The sequence below is a fragment of the Microcaecilia unicolor genome, chromosome 4 (genome assembly GCF_901765095.1).
Source record: "Microcaecilia unicolor chromosome 4, aMicUni1.1, whole genome shotgun sequence".
Taxonomy (NCBI): Eukaryota; Metazoa; Chordata; class Amphibia; order Gymnophiona; family Siphonopidae; genus Microcaecilia; species Microcaecilia unicolor.
Genome location: NC_044034.1, coordinates 367,251,698 through 367,270,366, shown reverse-complemented (window position 1 = coordinate 367,270,366; position 18,669 = coordinate 367,251,698). Strand labels below are relative to the sequence as shown.

Sequence of the window (18,669 nt, the reverse complement as noted above, 5' to 3'; positions counted from 1 at the left end):
TGTGCCAGTGCATCTATGCCCTCCGCTTTGTAGTCCCGCCTCCTGCTGAAACATCTGGGCACCTTGGCACTGGAAGAGGTCGTCATCAGGTCCATCACTGGGAGACCCTACGAGTTCACTATCAGGCCGAAGGCAGCACCACTCACACTCCGTTCTCCGGGATCTAGAACATTTCTGCCGAGAAAGTCCGCTTGAGTATTTTCTACGTTTGCCACATAGGTTTGTCACCTTTAAAACAGCTCCTTTCAGTTTTGCCCACTGCTGTTCTACCTCCTCTAGTTGTTCCCATTCAACTAACTCTTCCTTCCCCCATCTTCACAAAGCTAGTTCTTTTGAAGTCTAGAACCTTAAATCTTGAATAAGCCCCCTCCTTCTGTGTCTGAACATTGAACCACACCATTCGATGATCACCCACAATAATATGAGAAACACTCTCCCCACTTGTAAGCACCAGGTCCAGAATAGCTCCATCCCGCATGGGTTCTATTGCCAGCTTAAATGGAAGGAGTCAGAGAATAGTGGTAAATGGAGTTTACTCTGAGGAAAAGGATAGTGAACGCACATTCCTACTACTACTACTATTTAGCATTTCTATAGCGCTACAAGGCGTACGCAGTGCTGCACAAACACAGAAGAAAGACAGTCCCTGCTCAAAGAGCTTACAATCTAATAGACAAAAAATAAAGTAAGCAAATCAAATCAATTAATGTGTACAGGACGGAGGAGAGGAGGGTAGGTGGAGGCAAGTGGTTACAAGAGGTTACGAGTCAATTCCTACTAGAATCTCATTATCCCTTTTAATTAGCATGGGCTTATTTGCATTATCAACTCCAGCAGTTTCCCGACACTCACGGCTACACCGAAAATCTTCCGAAATTTGATTCCCATATATGGCCTTCACCTAACCTTTGCATACGGACTGGGCTGTTATCTAAGACAAGGCCTTTTGATTACACGACACCTAAACTCCTAGTGGCATTTAAGATTCTGGTAGTGAAGCAGAGATACCGACAGTGTTGGAGACATTTCTAAACATTTCTAGACACTGAAGACATTTCTAAACAGTTTGCTTTCTATTTGCAAGACTCAGAACTCAGGATAATGAATTCTAATCCACTGTTATGTTAATGGTCTGGAAAAAGGTGAACTGTATGAATTTAGTCCAGAACTGCACTTGGCAAGATAACAAAATTATGAGTCACATTTCCTACTGTCTTCGATAATGCTCTCCAAACTGAGTACTGGCAGTCAATGCCTTGCAGTATTCATACCTAGCTTTTGATGAAATGTCAACATTCGTCTCTAAAGGAACAAAAAGTCTGAGTATATTTTCTTAGCTAGATGGCAACCTGTAAGTGAAGTGCCAAAGAATTTCAAATAAAATGCAGAGTTTCTCAGCGTTTACAAAAAAAGTATGGTTGCAGTGTTAGTCTACATCGATGCACAGAAAAAATGATTAACCCTCCTGTTTACAAAGCCATGCTAGTGGCTGCCGCACAGAAATGCCGACACAGCCCATTCAAAGTGGATGGGCTGTGTCGGCATTAACGTACCGGCAGCCGCTATCGTGGCTTTGTAAACAGGGAGGTAACACAATAACATAAGGTGATACCTTTTCATTGAATTAAATGAATGCACCTCTTGACTAGCTTTTGAGAGTCTGCAGGGAATGAACTCATTCTGTTCAGAGCTCAGGAAGGAAGAATATTTATGCATCTGAAAAGCAGTTGAGAAATAGGCAAACCTAGTCCAAATAAAAAGGCATCAGCAAATCCTTGTGTTAGAATAACTAGACACTTTGGAAAAGTTTGTCCCAATTCACGTGCTTTTCTGTAACAGTTCTGATTGTCCTTTACATGTTGGATTTGCTTTCCTTGGTTACAGGGCTGCCAAAAGGGAGGGGCAAAATTTTCTGGGGCCGGGGTCTCTCTCTCCTGCTGCTAACAGGACACGAGTGATCGCGTCCCAACAGGAGCAGGAGAGAGAAAACACCAGTGCCAGGCCCCTTTGGAGGCTGGGGAGGACCTGGAGCTTCCTCCAGCGCTGCTCTTCTGCCCACTGCTGAGCGGCTGGTTTTCCTCTCAGGCGCACATGCTCAGTTTTGAAACTGAGCATGCCCTGAGAGGAAAAGCAGCTGCAGGGGCAGGGGGGTCAGCGCTGGAGGAAGACGTCTTCTGCTGGCGGGACCTCGGGATCCCTGCCAGCCAAGCTACTTCAATCCTGTTGCGGCAGCGATGGGCGGTGTGGCAGCGATCAGGGGGCGGCAGCCGTTGGAGAGGGGCGGGCCTGGTTCATCTCTCGGCAGCCCTGCTTGGTTGTATTCTGTGTGACAATAAACATACTTTGAAACAGAATAACTAGGCAGCAAGGAATGTTTCACCTGAAACGGCACAGCAAAAAGTTTAAAAGAGCTATCATATATCTATGTCAACATATGCAAATCCTATTATTTCCCAGCACACGTCCCAATTTAGGGGCCCTTTTGCCAAACTGTGGTAAAAAGCGGCCTTCGCATGTCCTTACACAGGTCATTCCCGCTTCCTTAGGCCATTTTTATGCAGGGGTAAAATGGCCGATTTTTCTATTTTCAGTGTTAATGTTCATTTGCTAATTTTCCCATTAGCACGTGAACTCCTACTGTCACCTAGTTTGAAGGCGGGATGGGCATGTGGGCCAAACAAATGCTAATTGATTAGCGCACTCTCTGCCCTCAGATCATCCCTAGAGCTAAAAAATACATACCTATTAGCACATGGGTAGCACGTGCATAAGCAAAAATGATCATATGAAAATGATACATGACCATCTAGAATTCCGGCGAACTTTAAAGGCCTATTTGTTTTGTAAGGCCTACCCTTCTGAATCTGCCTAGCTGCCTCAACTCTGCACTGATTTACAAGACAATGTTATTCAGTGCATCTTTTCTACAAAAAAGGTGCAGGTACTCAAATGCTAGGCCACCCTTCAAGGGTGGGGTGATCACTGAGGGACCCACTCTACAACAGCCAGGCCCCCTGCAACCAGTCACAGAATCTATGACAAGGCAGAATTGGTGTGTAGCCTGAGCGTTCATTAAAACTTGGGGACAATGGGTCAATTTTAGCAGACAAAGGAAAAGGTGCCGGTACTCAGTACCCCCAAGTACCCCCGCAAAAAAAAGCCCTGATGTTATTTCTTATTTCCTTTGTCATTTATTGTTCCCATCTACCTCTACCTTCCGTTCCCTATTTCTGATTGTATTTGTTTAACATTGACCCAATACGGTGTCTTGTAAGCCACATTGAGCCTACTAGTGTGTGGGAAAATGGGGGATACAAATACTGCAAATAAATAAATTAAAAAAATAAATGAGACACCTTCAGCATGTCCTGCTGTAAAACATTTTTTGCTGCGGTAAGCAAGCAGCTTAGTAAAACTATCCCTTAGAAAGCAGGGCTACAGCCATGCAGTTCTCCCTCAGAAGCTTTTCTTGGCTGAAACAACAGAATATCGGGTTTCAAGCAGCAAGTCAGTGAGAAGCTGCAAAAACTACGAAATAAAAGTGCTACACGTTGTTAATGACTGCTACACAAATATACTTAGATTTGCAGTAATTGCTGTTCAGAAATGACGGATTAAAGTTGTCCCTGCTGACTAGGAGGGGCATTTTCGAAAGAAACGTCTAAGTTGGAATTTGGACATCTTTGTAAAACGTCCAAATTCAGAGGCGGGGAGGGGAGATGGTCATTTTCGAAAAAAGATGGACGTCCGTCTTTGTGTTCAAAAATACCATGGATGTCCTTGGATTTGGACGTCTTTGATTTTCGGCCAATTTCGAAACCAAAAACATCCAAGTCTAAAATGTCCAAATTCAAGCCATTTGGACGTGGGAGGAGCCAGTATTTGTAGTACACTGGTCCCCCTGACACCCCAGGACAGCAATCAAGCACCCTAGGGGGCACTGCAGTGGACTTCATAAAATGCTCCCAGGTACACAGCTCCCTTACCTTGAGTGTTGAGCCCCCAAAACTCATTACCCCCAACTGTACACCACTACCATAGCCCTTATGGGTGAAGGGGAGCACCTACATGTGGGTACAGAGGGTTTCTGGTGGGTTTTGGAGGGCTCGCTGTTTCCTCCACAAACATACAGGTAGGGAAGGGGATGGGCCTGGGTCCGCCTCCCTGAAGTGCACTGCACCTACTACTAAACTACTTCAGGGACCTGCATGCGCTGTCATGGACCTGAGTATGACATCTGAGGCTAGCATACAGGCTGGCAAGTAATATTTTTAATCATGTTTTTTGGGGGTGGGAGGGGGTTAGTGACCACTGGGGGAGTAACGGGAGGTCATCCCCGATTCCCTCCAGTGGTCATCTGGTCATTTCAGGAACCTTTTTGTGCCTTATTCGTAATAAAAACAGGTCTGGGTGAAAACGTCCAAGTTTTAGTGCTGGACGACTTTGCTTTGTTCCATTATGGCTCAAAGATGTCCAAGTCTTAGGAACGCCCATGTCCTGCCTTGAACACACCTCCGATACGCTCCCTTGAAATTTGGACGTCCTTGCGACGGACTGCTGACAAAGACGTCCAAAATCAGGTTTCGATTATACCGATTTGGACGTCTCTGTGAGATGGACATCCAAGTGCCGATTTATGTCACTTTTTGGATGTCCGTCTCTTTCGAAAATGAGCCTGCAGGTCCGCTTGCAGTAGAGTCTTTCTATGTACTTACACACAGTGGCGTAGGAAGGGGGGGCGGTCCGCCCCAGGTGCACGCCGCTAGGGGGTGTCGGCGCCTCGCTGGTTTCTTGCTCTCTCTGCCCTGGAACAGGTTACTTCCTGTTCCGGGGCACAGAGAGCAAGGAACCAGCAAGGCACCGACACCCCCCAGCGGCGTGCACTCGGCGGATTGGCTCTCCTGCCCGCCCCTCAAAGCCTTCCAGGTATGTTCTCGCGGGGGGGGGGGGGGGTTGCGCTACGGAGGGGGGAGGGTGCGTCGCGCTGCACCCGGGGGGTGGGGTGTGCAGCGGCGAACCGCCCCGGGTGTCAGCTGCCCTCGCGATGCCACTGCTTACACAGTTCGTCTCTGGTGAAGTCTGTTGTCCTGTTTTTCATGAAATGCAAATTGAACAAGTAGGATTGCCAACTGGATCCATTCCATTTATTTTATATTTATATATACTGTATGTATATCCGCAGATGTATATGGCTTACAGCCAAACAATACATATTAAAAACAAGACTCAAACAGACATCCTACTTAGGGGTCCTTTTACTAAGGTGCACTGAAAAATGGCCTGTGCTGTTGTAGACGCATGTATTGGATGCACGCAGGTACATTTTTCAGCGCACCTGCAAAAAAGGCCCTTTTTTTGGCCGAAAATGAACATGCGCAAAATGAAAATTGGCACGTGTCCATTTTGAGCCTGAGACCTTACCACCACCCACTGACTCAGCAGTAAGGTCTCACACATTAACCGGGCGGTAATCGTCAGTGTGCGTCCAATGTTGATTACTACCAGGTTAGTGCTGAAAGCTGTAGAATAAAATATATTTTCCAGTATGCGTAGTGGACGCACATAAAAAATTAAATTACCGCCCAAGCCATGCGGTAGCCAGGTGGCATTTCCGAATTGGCGCATGTTGGGTGTGCGTAGCCACCTAAGCGGCTTAGTAGAAGAGCCCCTCAGATACTTAGAGCACCAGTCTTGACATCCAGAGGTGGCCGGTTCAGAATCCCACTGCTGCTCCTTGTGAACTTGGGCAAGTCACTTAACCCTCCATTGCCTCAGGTACAAACTTAGATTGTGAGCCCTCCTGGGACAGAGAATTATCCAGAGTACCTGGATGTAACTCACCTTGAGCTACTACAGAAAAGGTGTGAGCAAAATCCAAAAAATAAATAGAAATAAATCAATAAATTATCCCTCACCTCCCCTCTCAATCACCCAACCTTCAACCAGTCTTAACAACACTTTCATTTATATTTAGGAATTCATTCCACTGCAACTGCACACTTGGCTGTAGGCTTCATATACAAGATGCATTTTTTACATTTTCCTAAATTTGGTGAGATAATCTGTGCAAGTGTGGACAGGTATGGACAAGTCATGCCAAAAAACAAATTGTCAGTTGCACCAAGCATAGCAGCTTGACTTCTCTCACCCAAGGCACAAAAGGCATCTGAGTGCCACTAGAACATAAATTGATAACAGAATTTGTCAACCTCAATGTAGTCTGACAAGAGACGAAGAGACAAAACGAAATCAGACAACCCACTTTAAATAAACACATGGCCTAATAAGAAGCCAATGACGACATATGAAGCATTACAAGCATGGCCAGCTCTTTTTTAAACGCAAAACTTGCCTCGTCTGCTCTAAAACAGAAAGTAGCAAAGTCTAGGTACTCCAAACTTACGATACCCTCTTTGTTTAATAACTAATAGTGAAGGATTTTACAAGATTTCCACCATATTTTCCCAGTAATTTTAGCCAAAACTAGAAAATTTGATACTGTATTATAGTTTGTAGAATCCACTGTGTTATTCGCTCTTTTTTTATACAGTGGTCAAACAATTGGTTCAACCTTGCTGGGTTTCTTCCGCCTGTAAAACTCTAGTTACTACGGAAGTCAGAGTTGATGAAAAACCAAGTTTTGTGATTATTTATCAACCAAAAAGGAAAGGGATCAAGATTATTAAACTTTTTGGTAGATTGGTTACAATTTAAGCCCTTTCCTCAAACTAAGGGAAATGTATCTTTATAGAATAAGATCCAGAGAAGTACAACCTTAGCACCTAAATGTAGTTATTGGACAGACAATATTTTGACAGAATCAATAAATTTTATTTATTTATTTATTTGTTGCATTTGTATCCCACATTTTCCCACCTATTTGCAAGCTCAATGTGGCTTACATTATGCCATAGTGGCGATTGCCATTATCGGAATGAGAAATACAGAGTGATAACATAGTAGATGACGGCAGAAAAAGACCTGCACGGTCCATCCAGTCTGCCCAACAAGATAACTCATATGTGCTAATTTTGTGTATACCCTACTTTGATTTGTACCTGTGCTCTTCAGGGCACAGACCGTATAAGTCTGCCCAGCACTATCCCCGCCTCCCAACCACCAGCCCCGCCTCCCACCACCGGCTCTGGCACAGACTGTATAAGTCTGCCCAGCACTATCCCTGCCTCCCAACCTCCAGTCCTGCCTCCCAACTCTGGCTCTGGCACAGATCATATAAGTCTGCCCAGCACTATCCCCGCCTCCCAACCACCAGCCCCGCCTCCCGATCTTTACTAAGCTCCTGAGGATCCATTCGTTCTGCACAGGATTCAGAGTGGTATTGCATTAAAGTTCATAAGTGACAGAGTACTTTAAGCAGTCAGGTATAGAGAGTTCATTTAAATAGGAGACCGCTAACCTTTTTAGAATTACACTCCATTTTTTTTGTCCAAACAAACTGGCAATAAACTTGCATATAAGATACCTCCGACTACAAATGAAACAAGTTTATTAAATCGTTCTTAATCAATTATTCTACGAGGAAAAGGCTTCAGATGCTCGACTATTATTTCTGAATTTTTCAGTTTGCTGGGTGAACTTCCTTTATGAGCCCAAAAACCTCCTATATTTCTCCTTTTTCATATATTTTCTTTTTCTAATTCTTTTTTTTTTAAGTTCTTTAATTTAGCTTTTGTGTGCAATTCAATCCACACAATTCATGGAAAAATGAATTGTACACAAAAGCTAAATTCAAAAACTTTTTTTTTAAGAATTAGAAAAAGAAAATATATGTGCACTCCTGCACTCCTTTAGAAAAGGTTCTGTGTTGGCAATTCCCTTTCCAAAATACTGTCAGAACTGATCATGTTCTAGTCCAGACAATGAAGAATGAATGCAATGTTCACTAAGGTATACACAAAAAGTAGCACATATGAGTTTATCTTGTTGGGCAGACTGGATGGACCGTGCAGGTTTTTTTTCTGCCGTCATCTACTATGTTACTATGTTACTTTACTTGTTATTATCAGCAACTGTGTTAGTATTAAAGGCACTGCAGAGGTAGAAGTCGTTATTATCACAACAAAGCTCTCTATTACTGTACGTAGGGGGGTGGTGGTATCTGTTTTGCCACGCAATCAACTTACAGGCTTCTGTGGGTCTATTTCCACTGAGAAATTTCCAGGATTGGCATTGAAAGTTGTCAATTCCAGGGTCTCATCTGTTGGATTAGACAACTGAATACACTGCCGGGTCCATCTGTGTGAAATATAAAAAGCCGGGTAAGTCTTTTCCTCCATTCCTTTGTTTTTGAAAAATACTGTTCACGTAAGTTTGGAAAAGAAGCTTCACACTTACATTCGACAATAAGTACTTAAACAGCCATTCGGAAACCCATCTGTCACAATTCCTGTCACAGTGTGTGCCCCCATTTTGGCTTAGATCTGTCAGCAATTGCACTGTTTGGAATTAGCTTTGGCGTAATTGCTTTTCAACCTAATGCTCATTTTATAACTCTGAACTTTCCACTTGGATTTAACAGCAGCTTGTAAATTCACATGCCGTGTACTTACAGTCTATAAAACGGAACAGGTTTCGCGTAATAAAAGCAACTGGACAAAAATTATAGACAACCAAATGATATCTAGCAATATTTACTAAGTAATGACCAGAGAGACCACATGAGCTGGTAATTAGGTGGTACTTTCAATAGCTTTTGATTTATTGCCATTAAGTAGTTAAGTCTCCTGCTCATCTTGTGAGCACAGTATTCGGACACATCCAGCAGTAATGCATGTTCTCCCACCCAGGTTTAGCTTTCAGATAGTAGAGAGGCATTCACGTCTGATGTGGATACTACTACTACTACTTCTACTATTAAACATTTCTATAGCACTACTAGACTTACGCAGCGCTGTACAAATCAACATGAAAAAGACAGTCCCTGCTCAACAGAGCTTACAATCTAAATTGGACAGACGAACAGACAGCTAGGGGTGGGGAAATTGCAGTGGTAGGGGTGATAAGTGAGGGTGTTGAGTAAGAGAGTCATGGTTAGGAGTCGAAAGCAGTAGCAAAGAGGTGGGCTTTAAGCCTAGACTTGAAGACAGCCAGAGACTGAGCCTGACGTACCGGCTCAGGGAGTCTATTCCAGGCATAGGGAGCAGCGAGATAGAAGGAACGGAGCCGGGAGTTAGCAGTGGGGGAGAAGGGGGACGACAGGAGACATTTACCCAGCAAACGGAGTTCACGGGGAGGAGTGTAGGGAGAGATGAGAGCGGAAAGGTACTGAGGAGCTGCGGTGATTTAACCAGAGCTGACATTGTGATGTCATAATGCCTCAGTCCACCAATGCCTAAGAGCCAACCTCATCAGTGATGTCACAATGGCTTGACTGTCCTATACTTGGCTCATACTACTACTACTACTACTATTAAACATTTCTATAGCGCTACTAGACTTACGCAGCGCTGTACAAATTAACATGAAAAGACAGTCCCTGCTCAACAGAGCTTACAATCTAAATTGGACAGACGAACAGACAGCTAGGGGTGGGGAAATTGCAGTGGTAGGGGTGATAAGTGAGGGTGTTGAGTAAGAGAGTCATGGTTAGGAGTCGAAAGCAATAGCTTTAAGCCTAGACTTGAAGACAGCCAGAGACTGAGCCTGACGTACCGGCTCAGGGAGTGTATTCCAGGCATAGGGAGCAGCGAGATAGAAGGAACGGAGCCGGGAGTTAGCAGTGGGGGAGAAGGGGGACGACAGGACACATTTACCCAGCGAATGGAGTTCACGGGGAGGAGTGTAGGGAGAGATGAGAGCGGAAAGGTACTGAGGAGCTGCGGTGATTTAACCAGAGCTGACATTGTGATGTCATAATGCCTCAGTCCACCAATGCCTAAGAGCCAACCTCATCAGTGATGTCACAATGGCTTGACTGTCCTATACTTGGCTCATACTACTACTACTACTACTATTAAACATTTCTATAGCGCTACTAGACTTACGCAGCGCTGTACAAATTAACATGAAAAGACAGTCCCTGCTCAACAGAGCTTACAATCTAAATTGGACAGACAGACAGACAGCTAGGGGTGGGGAAATTGCAGTGGTAGGGGTGATAAGTGAGGGTGATAAGTGAGGATACCACTTTGTATAATTCATGCAGCCTCACTGATCCATTCAAGGTGTGTGTGTTGTGTATGCACCCCCTGTCAGTCCCTCCCGCCTCATCTCTCTTTTCCCTTCCCGGCCCCACAAAGCTCTCGCAATTCCCTCCCTCCCCCCTCCTCCCCCAGTGCCTTAAAATCACCTCCAGTTTTGCCCGGGAAGTGCCAGCAGCATTCATAGGCTGCCTGTGGCCTGCACTGGGGCTTTCTCTGAACTGTCCCGCCTCTTCTGATGCAACTTCCTGTTTTCTGAAGAGCGGGGATGGTTCAGAGAGCCCTGGTGCAGGCAGAATGTCTTTATAAAATACTGGCATAAACTAGCAGTAGTCTGTTGTATTCCTGTTTTTATATCCCACCTAAATCAGCTTGGAATCAAAGCGGGTTACATACAGATAAGACAGCAACTAATATGGCATCAAACACTTATAGGGTTATTTTCCATATGTTTACTAAATAAGTAACTTTTCAAAGCTTTCCTAATCAGGGCCGGTCTTAGCAATTGTGGGGCCCTGAGCAGACCAGTTCAGTGGGTCCCCCCCCTGCCTGTGCCCCTGCCCCCATAAGCCATAATTTACCGCTGGAAACGCACCCACGGTAGAACATAGAAAAATATTTTCTACCGTGGGATTCGGTGAGCGCCAAACTCGGAACTGGTGTGCGCCACCCACGCATTAGCTCTCCTGTGGCTTTGTAAAAGGGCCTCTTAACCTTCTTTTGCCTCAGGTAGAAAGCGCAGATCGCAAGCCCTCTAGGGACAGGAAAATGCTTATTGTACCAGATCTTTTGCTATTACTGAAAAAGGCATGAGCTCAATGCAAAATCTATTCCTTAAAATCAGGCTTTCTTCCATCAAGGTCATTTCCCCTCCATATAACTTCTTATATGAAAAAATAAAATTCTTTTTTGCTTCTAGTTAGAGGACAGACAATATTTTGACAGCATCAATAAATAGGAGACAGCTAACTCTTTTATATCAATCTCAAAAGAATGACAAAAATAAACAGTGACCTTTTGAATTAAGTGGAGCGTTCCATCTAGCCAGTCTGGTTCAACAAAGTGGAGAGGTTTTATTTATCGAACGCCTGCCCGCAATACAACACGTACCATACAAGAGAATGATGCAGGAAAGCGTTCCTCTTTATAACAGCAGATCAACACAGAAAAAGCACACCGAATATTAAAAGAGACCATAATAATTAGAATGAAACTTGTAAGCTGTTGCTCTTTTCCATTGCCCTCAGCAGGAATTTATCCTAAATCTGAAAAGAACATTACCGATAAGTACTAGTCTCTCATCCTCCACCCCCAGTCTCCACATCCGATCCAGGTTCTAAAGAGCTCTAATGAGTCACTAAGCTGTTGATAAAGAAGACTTCTGTATACTGTTAAGTTACTAATACTGAAGAGATAGTGAGGACGGATACTCTATATGCAAAGAAATGAAACATTTATTAAAAGAGATGAAGAGGGTTCAATATATTATTCCTTCTTTACCATGCCCTTAAAATAACTGGTATGTATTGAGGAAACGCTAAAGACATACCCAGCCATGAGAAAATAGAGTAAAGCAATACTCCAGGCCCCACCTGGAGTATAACATAGTAACATAGTAGATGACGGCAGAAAAAGACCTGCACGGTCCATCCAGTCTGCCCAACAAGACAAACTCATATGTGTATACCTTACCTTGATTTGTACCTGCCTTATTCAGGGAACAGACCGTACAAGTCTGCCCAGCAATATTTCCCGCCTCCCATCACCGGCTCTAGCACAGACCGTTTAAGTCTGCCCTCCACTATCCTCGCCACCAAGCCTCCTCCTCCCCTTCACCCTTTAACCCACTCCCTCAACCAACCAACCCAGGCCTCCTTCTCCTCTTTTCCTGATATCACCGAGGAGGAAACCGCCCACCTTCTTTCCTCCTCGAAATGCACCACCTGTTCCTCTGATCCCATCCCCACTAACTTACTAAACACCATCTCTCCTACTGTCACCCCCCCCCCCCATCTGTCATATCCTCAACCTCTCTCTCTCCAACTGTCCCTGACTCCTTCAAGCATGCTGTAGGCACACCACTCCTCAAAAAACCATCACTAGACCCTACCTGCCCTTCCAACTACCGCCCCATCTCCCTCCTACTCTTCCTCTCCAAGATACTTGAACGCGCCGTTCACAGCCGCTGCCTTGATTTTCTCTCCTCTCATGCCATCCTCGATCCGCTTCAATCCGGTTTTCGCCCTCTACACTCGACAGAAACAGCACTCACTAAAGTCTGTAATGACCTGTTTCTTGCCAAATCCAAAGTTCACTACTCCATCCTCATCCTCCTCGACCTATCCGCCGCTTTTGACATTGTCAATCATAATTTACTTCTTGCTACACTATCCTCATTTGGGTTCCAGGGCTCTGTCCTCTTCTGGTTCTCCTCTTATCTCTCCCACCGTACCTTCAGAGTACATTCTCATGGATCTTCCTCCACCCCCATCCCGCTCTCTGTTGGAGTTCCTCAGGGATCCCTTCTTTTATCAATCTACACCTCTTCCCTGGGCTCGCTGTTCTCATCTCATGGTTTCCAATATCATCTTTATGCTGACGACACCCAGCTTTATCTCTCCAAACCAGACATCACTGCGGAAACCCAGGCCAAAGTATCGGCCTGCTTATCCAACACTGCTGCCTGGATGTCCAACCGCCACCTGAAACTAAACAAGGCCAAGACAGAGCTCATTGTCTTTCCACCCAAACCCACTTCTCCTCTCCCTCCACTCTCTACTTCAGTCGATAACACCCTCATCCTCCCCGTCTCATCTGCCCGCAACCTCGGAGTCATCTTCGACTCTTCCCTCTCCTTCTCTGCCCATATCCAGCAGACAGCCAAGACCTGTCGCTTCTTTCTCTATAACAGCAGCAAAATTCGCCCTTTCCTCTCTGAGCACACCACCCGAACTCTCATCCACTCTCTCATTACCTCTTGCCTTGACTACTGCAACCTACTCCTCACTTGCCTCCCACTTAACCATCTATCCCCCCTTCAATCCGTTCAGAACTCTGCTGTGCATCTTATCTTCCGCCTAGACCGATATGCTCTTATCACCCCTCTCCTCAAGTCACTTCACTGGCTTCCGATCAGGTACCGCATACAGTTCAAGCTTCTCTTACTAACCTACAAATGCACTCAATCTGCAGCCCCTCACTACCTCTCTACCCTCATCTCCCCTTATGCTCCTACCTGTAACCTCCGCTCACAGAACAAATCCCTCCTCTCAGTACCCTTCTCCACCACCGCCAACTCCAGACTCCGCCCTTTCTGCCTCGCCTCACCCTATGCTTGGAATAAACTCCCTGAGCCCATACGCCAAGCCCCCTCCCAACCCATCTTCAAATCCTTGATCAAAGCCCACCTCTTCAATGTCGCTTTCGGCACCTAACCATTCTTTCTCTGATGGGGAGCCAGTGAAGTTTCTCTCGAAGAGGTGTTGCACTGTCGAATCTTGACTTACCAAAAATAAGTCTGGCTGCCATGTTTTGGGAAGTCTGGAGCTTTTTCAATATTTGGGGCTTACAACCTAGAAAAACACTATTGCAGTAATCTACGTATGTAAGAACCATGGATTGTACTAGGTTCTGGAAAGTGTCTAATGGAAGATATGATTTCACTCTTTTCAAAATCCACATTATATTAAACATCCTCTTGTTGATGACTTTAGCATGGTTGAGTTCCTATGTATACTTACTTCAAAGCTAATATCAAATCCGATCATATTATGATCACTGTTATCAAGCGGCCCCAGCACCATTACCTCCCGCACCAGATCATGCGCTCAACTAAGGACTAGGTCTAGAATTTTTCCTTCTCTCATCGGCTGCTGTACCAGCTGCTCCATAAAGCTGTCCTTGATTTCATCAAGGAATTTTACCTCCCTAGCATGCCCTGATGTTACATTTACCCAGTCAATATTGGGGTAATTGAAATCACCCATTATTATTATCACTTTTTCAAGGCAGAAACTAGGTTCGTGAGCCCTTGGGCCACTGCCGTGGAGCAGCAGTGGCAGGCAAAACCACCCCACACCAGAGACAAGGCAGAACTCTGACAGAACCAGCTAGACTTCACCTGCACTTGACCGCTGTTCCCCAGGAGTTGAGCCCCTGGGTGCAGGCGGCCGGCAGGACTTACCGGACAGGGCAGGCACTGGATACCAACTAGGCTGAACAGGGACTGAGGATCAGAGGGGAAAGGAATATACATGGGCAACAAGGCAGGAAACTGGGCTAGGACTCACAGACAGACAATACTACACAAAGCAGGAATTGGACAAGCTAAAGGACAGGAACTGAAAGCCGCCACGCAGCCACTGAGACAGGGTACAAATACTGACAGACAAGAGACAAGACTGAAAGTTGCAGAGCAGCCACTAAAGCAGGGTACAAATTCTGACAGACAAGAGACAGGACTAAAAGCTGCAGAGTAGCCACTAAAACAGGGTACAAATACTGACAGACAAGACAAGAGACAGGACTGAAAGCTGCAGAGCAGCCACTAAGCAAGAGACACAGACAAACAGAAACTAGACAAGGAATACAGACCAGAAACAAGACTAGGGAAATAATCAAATAAACCTAAGCTAAACTACACACAGACTAACTAGAATCAGACAAGGAACTATACAAGAAACCAGACTAGGCAGAAGTGCAACAAAGCACCAACAAACCAGGGACCTTAGACAATGCAAAGGCAAACTCAGAAGGTTCCAGGTAGTAATAAACCCATCAGCAGCTGAAACTCAGCTGCAGGAATCATGAGGCAGCTACGGGTGAGGCTAGCTGCCAAACTTCAAACCAAGTCTGGAGGGCTGGAATATCTGGACCGGACCGGACCAGAAAGAAAGTCTGGAAAGTCTATGGCAGCCACCGGTTCTGGCCACCAGAGGGCAAGATGAACACAAACCAAGACACAGGCAGAAAGCATACTGAAGCACAGAGAGGCTTAACACACACAGGTGCAGTATAGTGGAGTAATCAGAGCCATGCTGGAAGCAGCCAGCACACAGAGACAGAGACAGAACTAACTCAGGAAGAACAGACAGAAGCCAGCTCAGAAGCTGACCGCCGGAAATAAGGTGAGTCTGAGAGGGGTCACGACCACAATCGTGACAATTATTGTGTTGCCCAGTTTGTTTGAGTCCCTAATTTCCTTTAACATTTCTGTATCCGTCTGTTCATCCTGGCCAGGCGGACGGTAGTACACTCCTATCACTATCCTTTTCCCCTTTACACATGGAATTTCAATCCACAGTGATTCCAAGAAGTATTTTGTTTCCTGCAGACTTTTCAATCTATTTGATTCAAGGCACTCATTAATATATAATGCTACCCCTCCACCAATTCGATCCACCCTATCATTATGATATAATTTGTACCCTGGTATAACAGTGTCCCACTGGTTATCCTCCTTCCACCAGGTCTCAGAGATGCCTATTATATCTAATTTTTCATTTAGTGCAATATATTCTAACTCTCCCATCTTATTTCTTAGGCTCCTGGCATTCGCATATAGACATTTCAAACTATGTTTGTTCCTATTTACATCATGCTTAGTACTTGACAGTATTAATTTGCAATCTTTTGTCTGATTTTTATTTTTATTTAAGGACACCTGATCTACTACAGTCTCTTGCAACCTCACTATCAGGATACCCTATCTTCCCTGTTTTGGTGATATCTTTGAAAGATACCTTATCCCGAACCATGTACTTTTGAGCGACTGTCAGCCTTCCCCCTATTTCTAGTTTAAAAGCTGCTCTATCTCCTTTTTAAATGCTGATGCCAGCAGCCTGGTCCCACCCTGGTTAAGGTGGAGCCCTTCCTTTCGGAATAGGCTCTCCCTTACCCAGAAAGTTGCCCAGTTCCTAACAAATCTAAAACTCTCCTCCCTGCACCATCGTCTCATCCATGCATTGAGACTCCGGAGCTCTGCCTGTCTCTTGGGCCCTGCGCGTGGAACGGGTAGCATTTCAGAAAATGCTACTCTAGAGGATCTGGATTTGAGCTTTCTACTTAAGAGCCATCAATAGAAATCAAACAAAATAAAACATGGAAAAGAAAATAAGATGATACCTTTTTTATTGGACATAACTTAATACATTTCTTGATTAGCCTAATCAAAGCAGATCAGTAGCAGGTACGAATAAATCTTTATTGTAGGGTTTCAACCTAATAAGACGCCCGACACAGGCCGTGTTTCGCCCAAAAGGGGCTGTGTCAGGGGTTGATGGCAAATGACTATGGCACCATGGCAGATTTAAAAAACCAGCTCAGTTTCTTTCTCACTGACACCACCATTTCACACAGCCACCCTCCACCCCCCCCCCCCTCCCCTCAACTGCCAATGCACACAACTCCCAGACCCACCCATCAGCCAATTCTGCCCCCAGGCCTACCTCGGGCACCCTGGTGGTCTAGTGGCCTAACCAGGGCAACAGCAATTCACAGTCATCTCCTCAGCCAAACTGGCTGCCATGAGGTTCAGCAACAATCAGCCGTTAAAGATCTTGGTGGCCCATCTTGGGATTGGAGCAGGTATAGGCAGGAGCAACAAACTGGCTGCTGCAGCAGCAGCAGTGGGGGGTGAGTGTGGCATTTTCAGCTGAAACCTAAATTTCAACTTTGGTCTGGTTTTGGTGCCGAAACTGAAACCAAAGTTCAGTCAACCTCTAATATTCTTATGTTCTTGGCTGTTTAATATAACTGCTTAATTTGGATCAATTTTCAAAGAAGCCACTTTAGTCACCTCATTCCCAAAGTTGTGCCTAACCTTTTGAAAATTAACCTCTTAATTTTTAACATAGTATTGTGGAAGTTCTTCATTTAAAAAAAGAAAAACAAAAACGTCCAACATGTTGTAGATGACACATTTGTGACTAATTTTTGAGGGTTATATTCGTTACGTTGGATCACTGCGGGGAGTTTAACTCTTGAAATTTGTCTGAAATGTATTAAGGGGCCCTTTTACTATGCCGCATAAGTGTCGAAGTGCGCCCAACGTGCACCAAAATGAAGTTACCGCACGGCTACCGCGTGGCTCTTGCGGTAATTTCATTTTTGGCACACATTCGATGCGTGCATCCGAAAAATAATTTTTATTTTTGGACATGCGTATTGGACACGGGCCAAGTGGCATTTGACACACGTAGGTCATTACCACCTGGTTACTGCGTGAGACTTTACCGCTAGGTCAATGGATGGCAGTAAGGTGACAGATCCAAAATAGACATGCGGCAATTTTCATTTTGCCGCATATCCATTTTTGGCAAAAATTAAAACGGCATTTTGTTTACAGGTGCGCTGAAAAATGATTCTGCGCGCGTCCAAAACACATGTCCACACTGCTGCAGGCCATTTTTCAGCACCCCTTCGTAAAAGGGTCCCTAAGTTAGTTGACTGTAGCACACTGGCAACACCTGGTGGCCAGACTGAGCATTCACAGGTAACTGATTCTGGACGAATCTACAGTCTCTGACTCCAACCATACACTGTAAGCTGACCACAGGGGTTATTAACCAAGGAAATGCCCTAGGTAGATCTAGACCAATGCCTATGGTGCCATGCTCAATACAGGCCAGTTCTGATTAAACTGGAAGCCAAAAGAGTAGATAAAAGAAAATGTTACGGTTACTAGATTTGAACTCCTTATCTTCCCTCCTAAACCAACCTCTCCCCTTCCCCCATTCTCTATTTCTGTTGACAACACGCTCATTCTTCCTGTCTCGTCTGCTCGCAACCCTGGGGTCATCTTCGACTCCTCACTCTCCTTCTCTGCCCATATTCAACAGATTGCTAAAACCTGTCATTTCTTCCTTTATAACATCGCCAGAATTCGCCCTTTCCTTTCTGAACACGCTATCAGAACCCTCATCCACACTCTCATCACCTCTTGCTTAGACTACTGCAACTTGCTTCTCACAGGTCTTCCGCTCAGCCATCTCTCTCCTCTTCAATCTGTTCAAAACTCTGCAGCACGACTAATATTTCGACAAAGTTGTTATGCTCATATCAGCCCTCTCCTAAAATCGCTTCACTGGCTCTCTATCCGTTTCCGTATACAATTCAAGCTCCTCTTATTGACCTATAAGTGCATTTACTCTGCAGCCCCTCACTACCTCTCCACCCTCATCTCTCCCTACACTCCTTCCCTAGAACTCCGTTCACTAGGCAAATCTCTCCTAGTTGCACCCTTCTCCTCCATCGCTAACTCCAGACTCCGTTCCTTTTATCTCGCCGCACCTTATGCCTGGAATAGGCTTCCTGAGCCATTACGTCTAGCTCCATCCCTGGCTGCCTTCAAATCCGGGCTAAAGGCCTACCTGTTTGATGCTGCTTTCGACTCCTAACTTGTCACTTTTATCTTATCCTTGTGTCCTTCTGTCTGTCCTTCCCTTATCCTTATTGATCCTGTCTGTTTGTCCTGATTTAGATTGTAAGCTCTTTTGAGCAGGGACTGTCT

At 45.1% G+C, this 18,669-nt stretch overlaps 1 protein-coding gene across 1 annotated transcript in view; it reads right to left on the bottom strand.

The window, feature by feature from the left end:
- The window catches only part of CFAP47 (cilia and flagella associated protein 47), a 1,083,264-nt gene that overhangs the window by 294,904 nt on the left and 769,691 nt on the right, over positions 1 to 18,669 (bottom strand). The window contains 1 exon segment of the mRNA XM_030202357.1: positions 8,145 to 8,256. Within this exon segment, the coding sequence (XP_030058217.1) occupies positions 8,145 to 8,256 (112 nt within the window).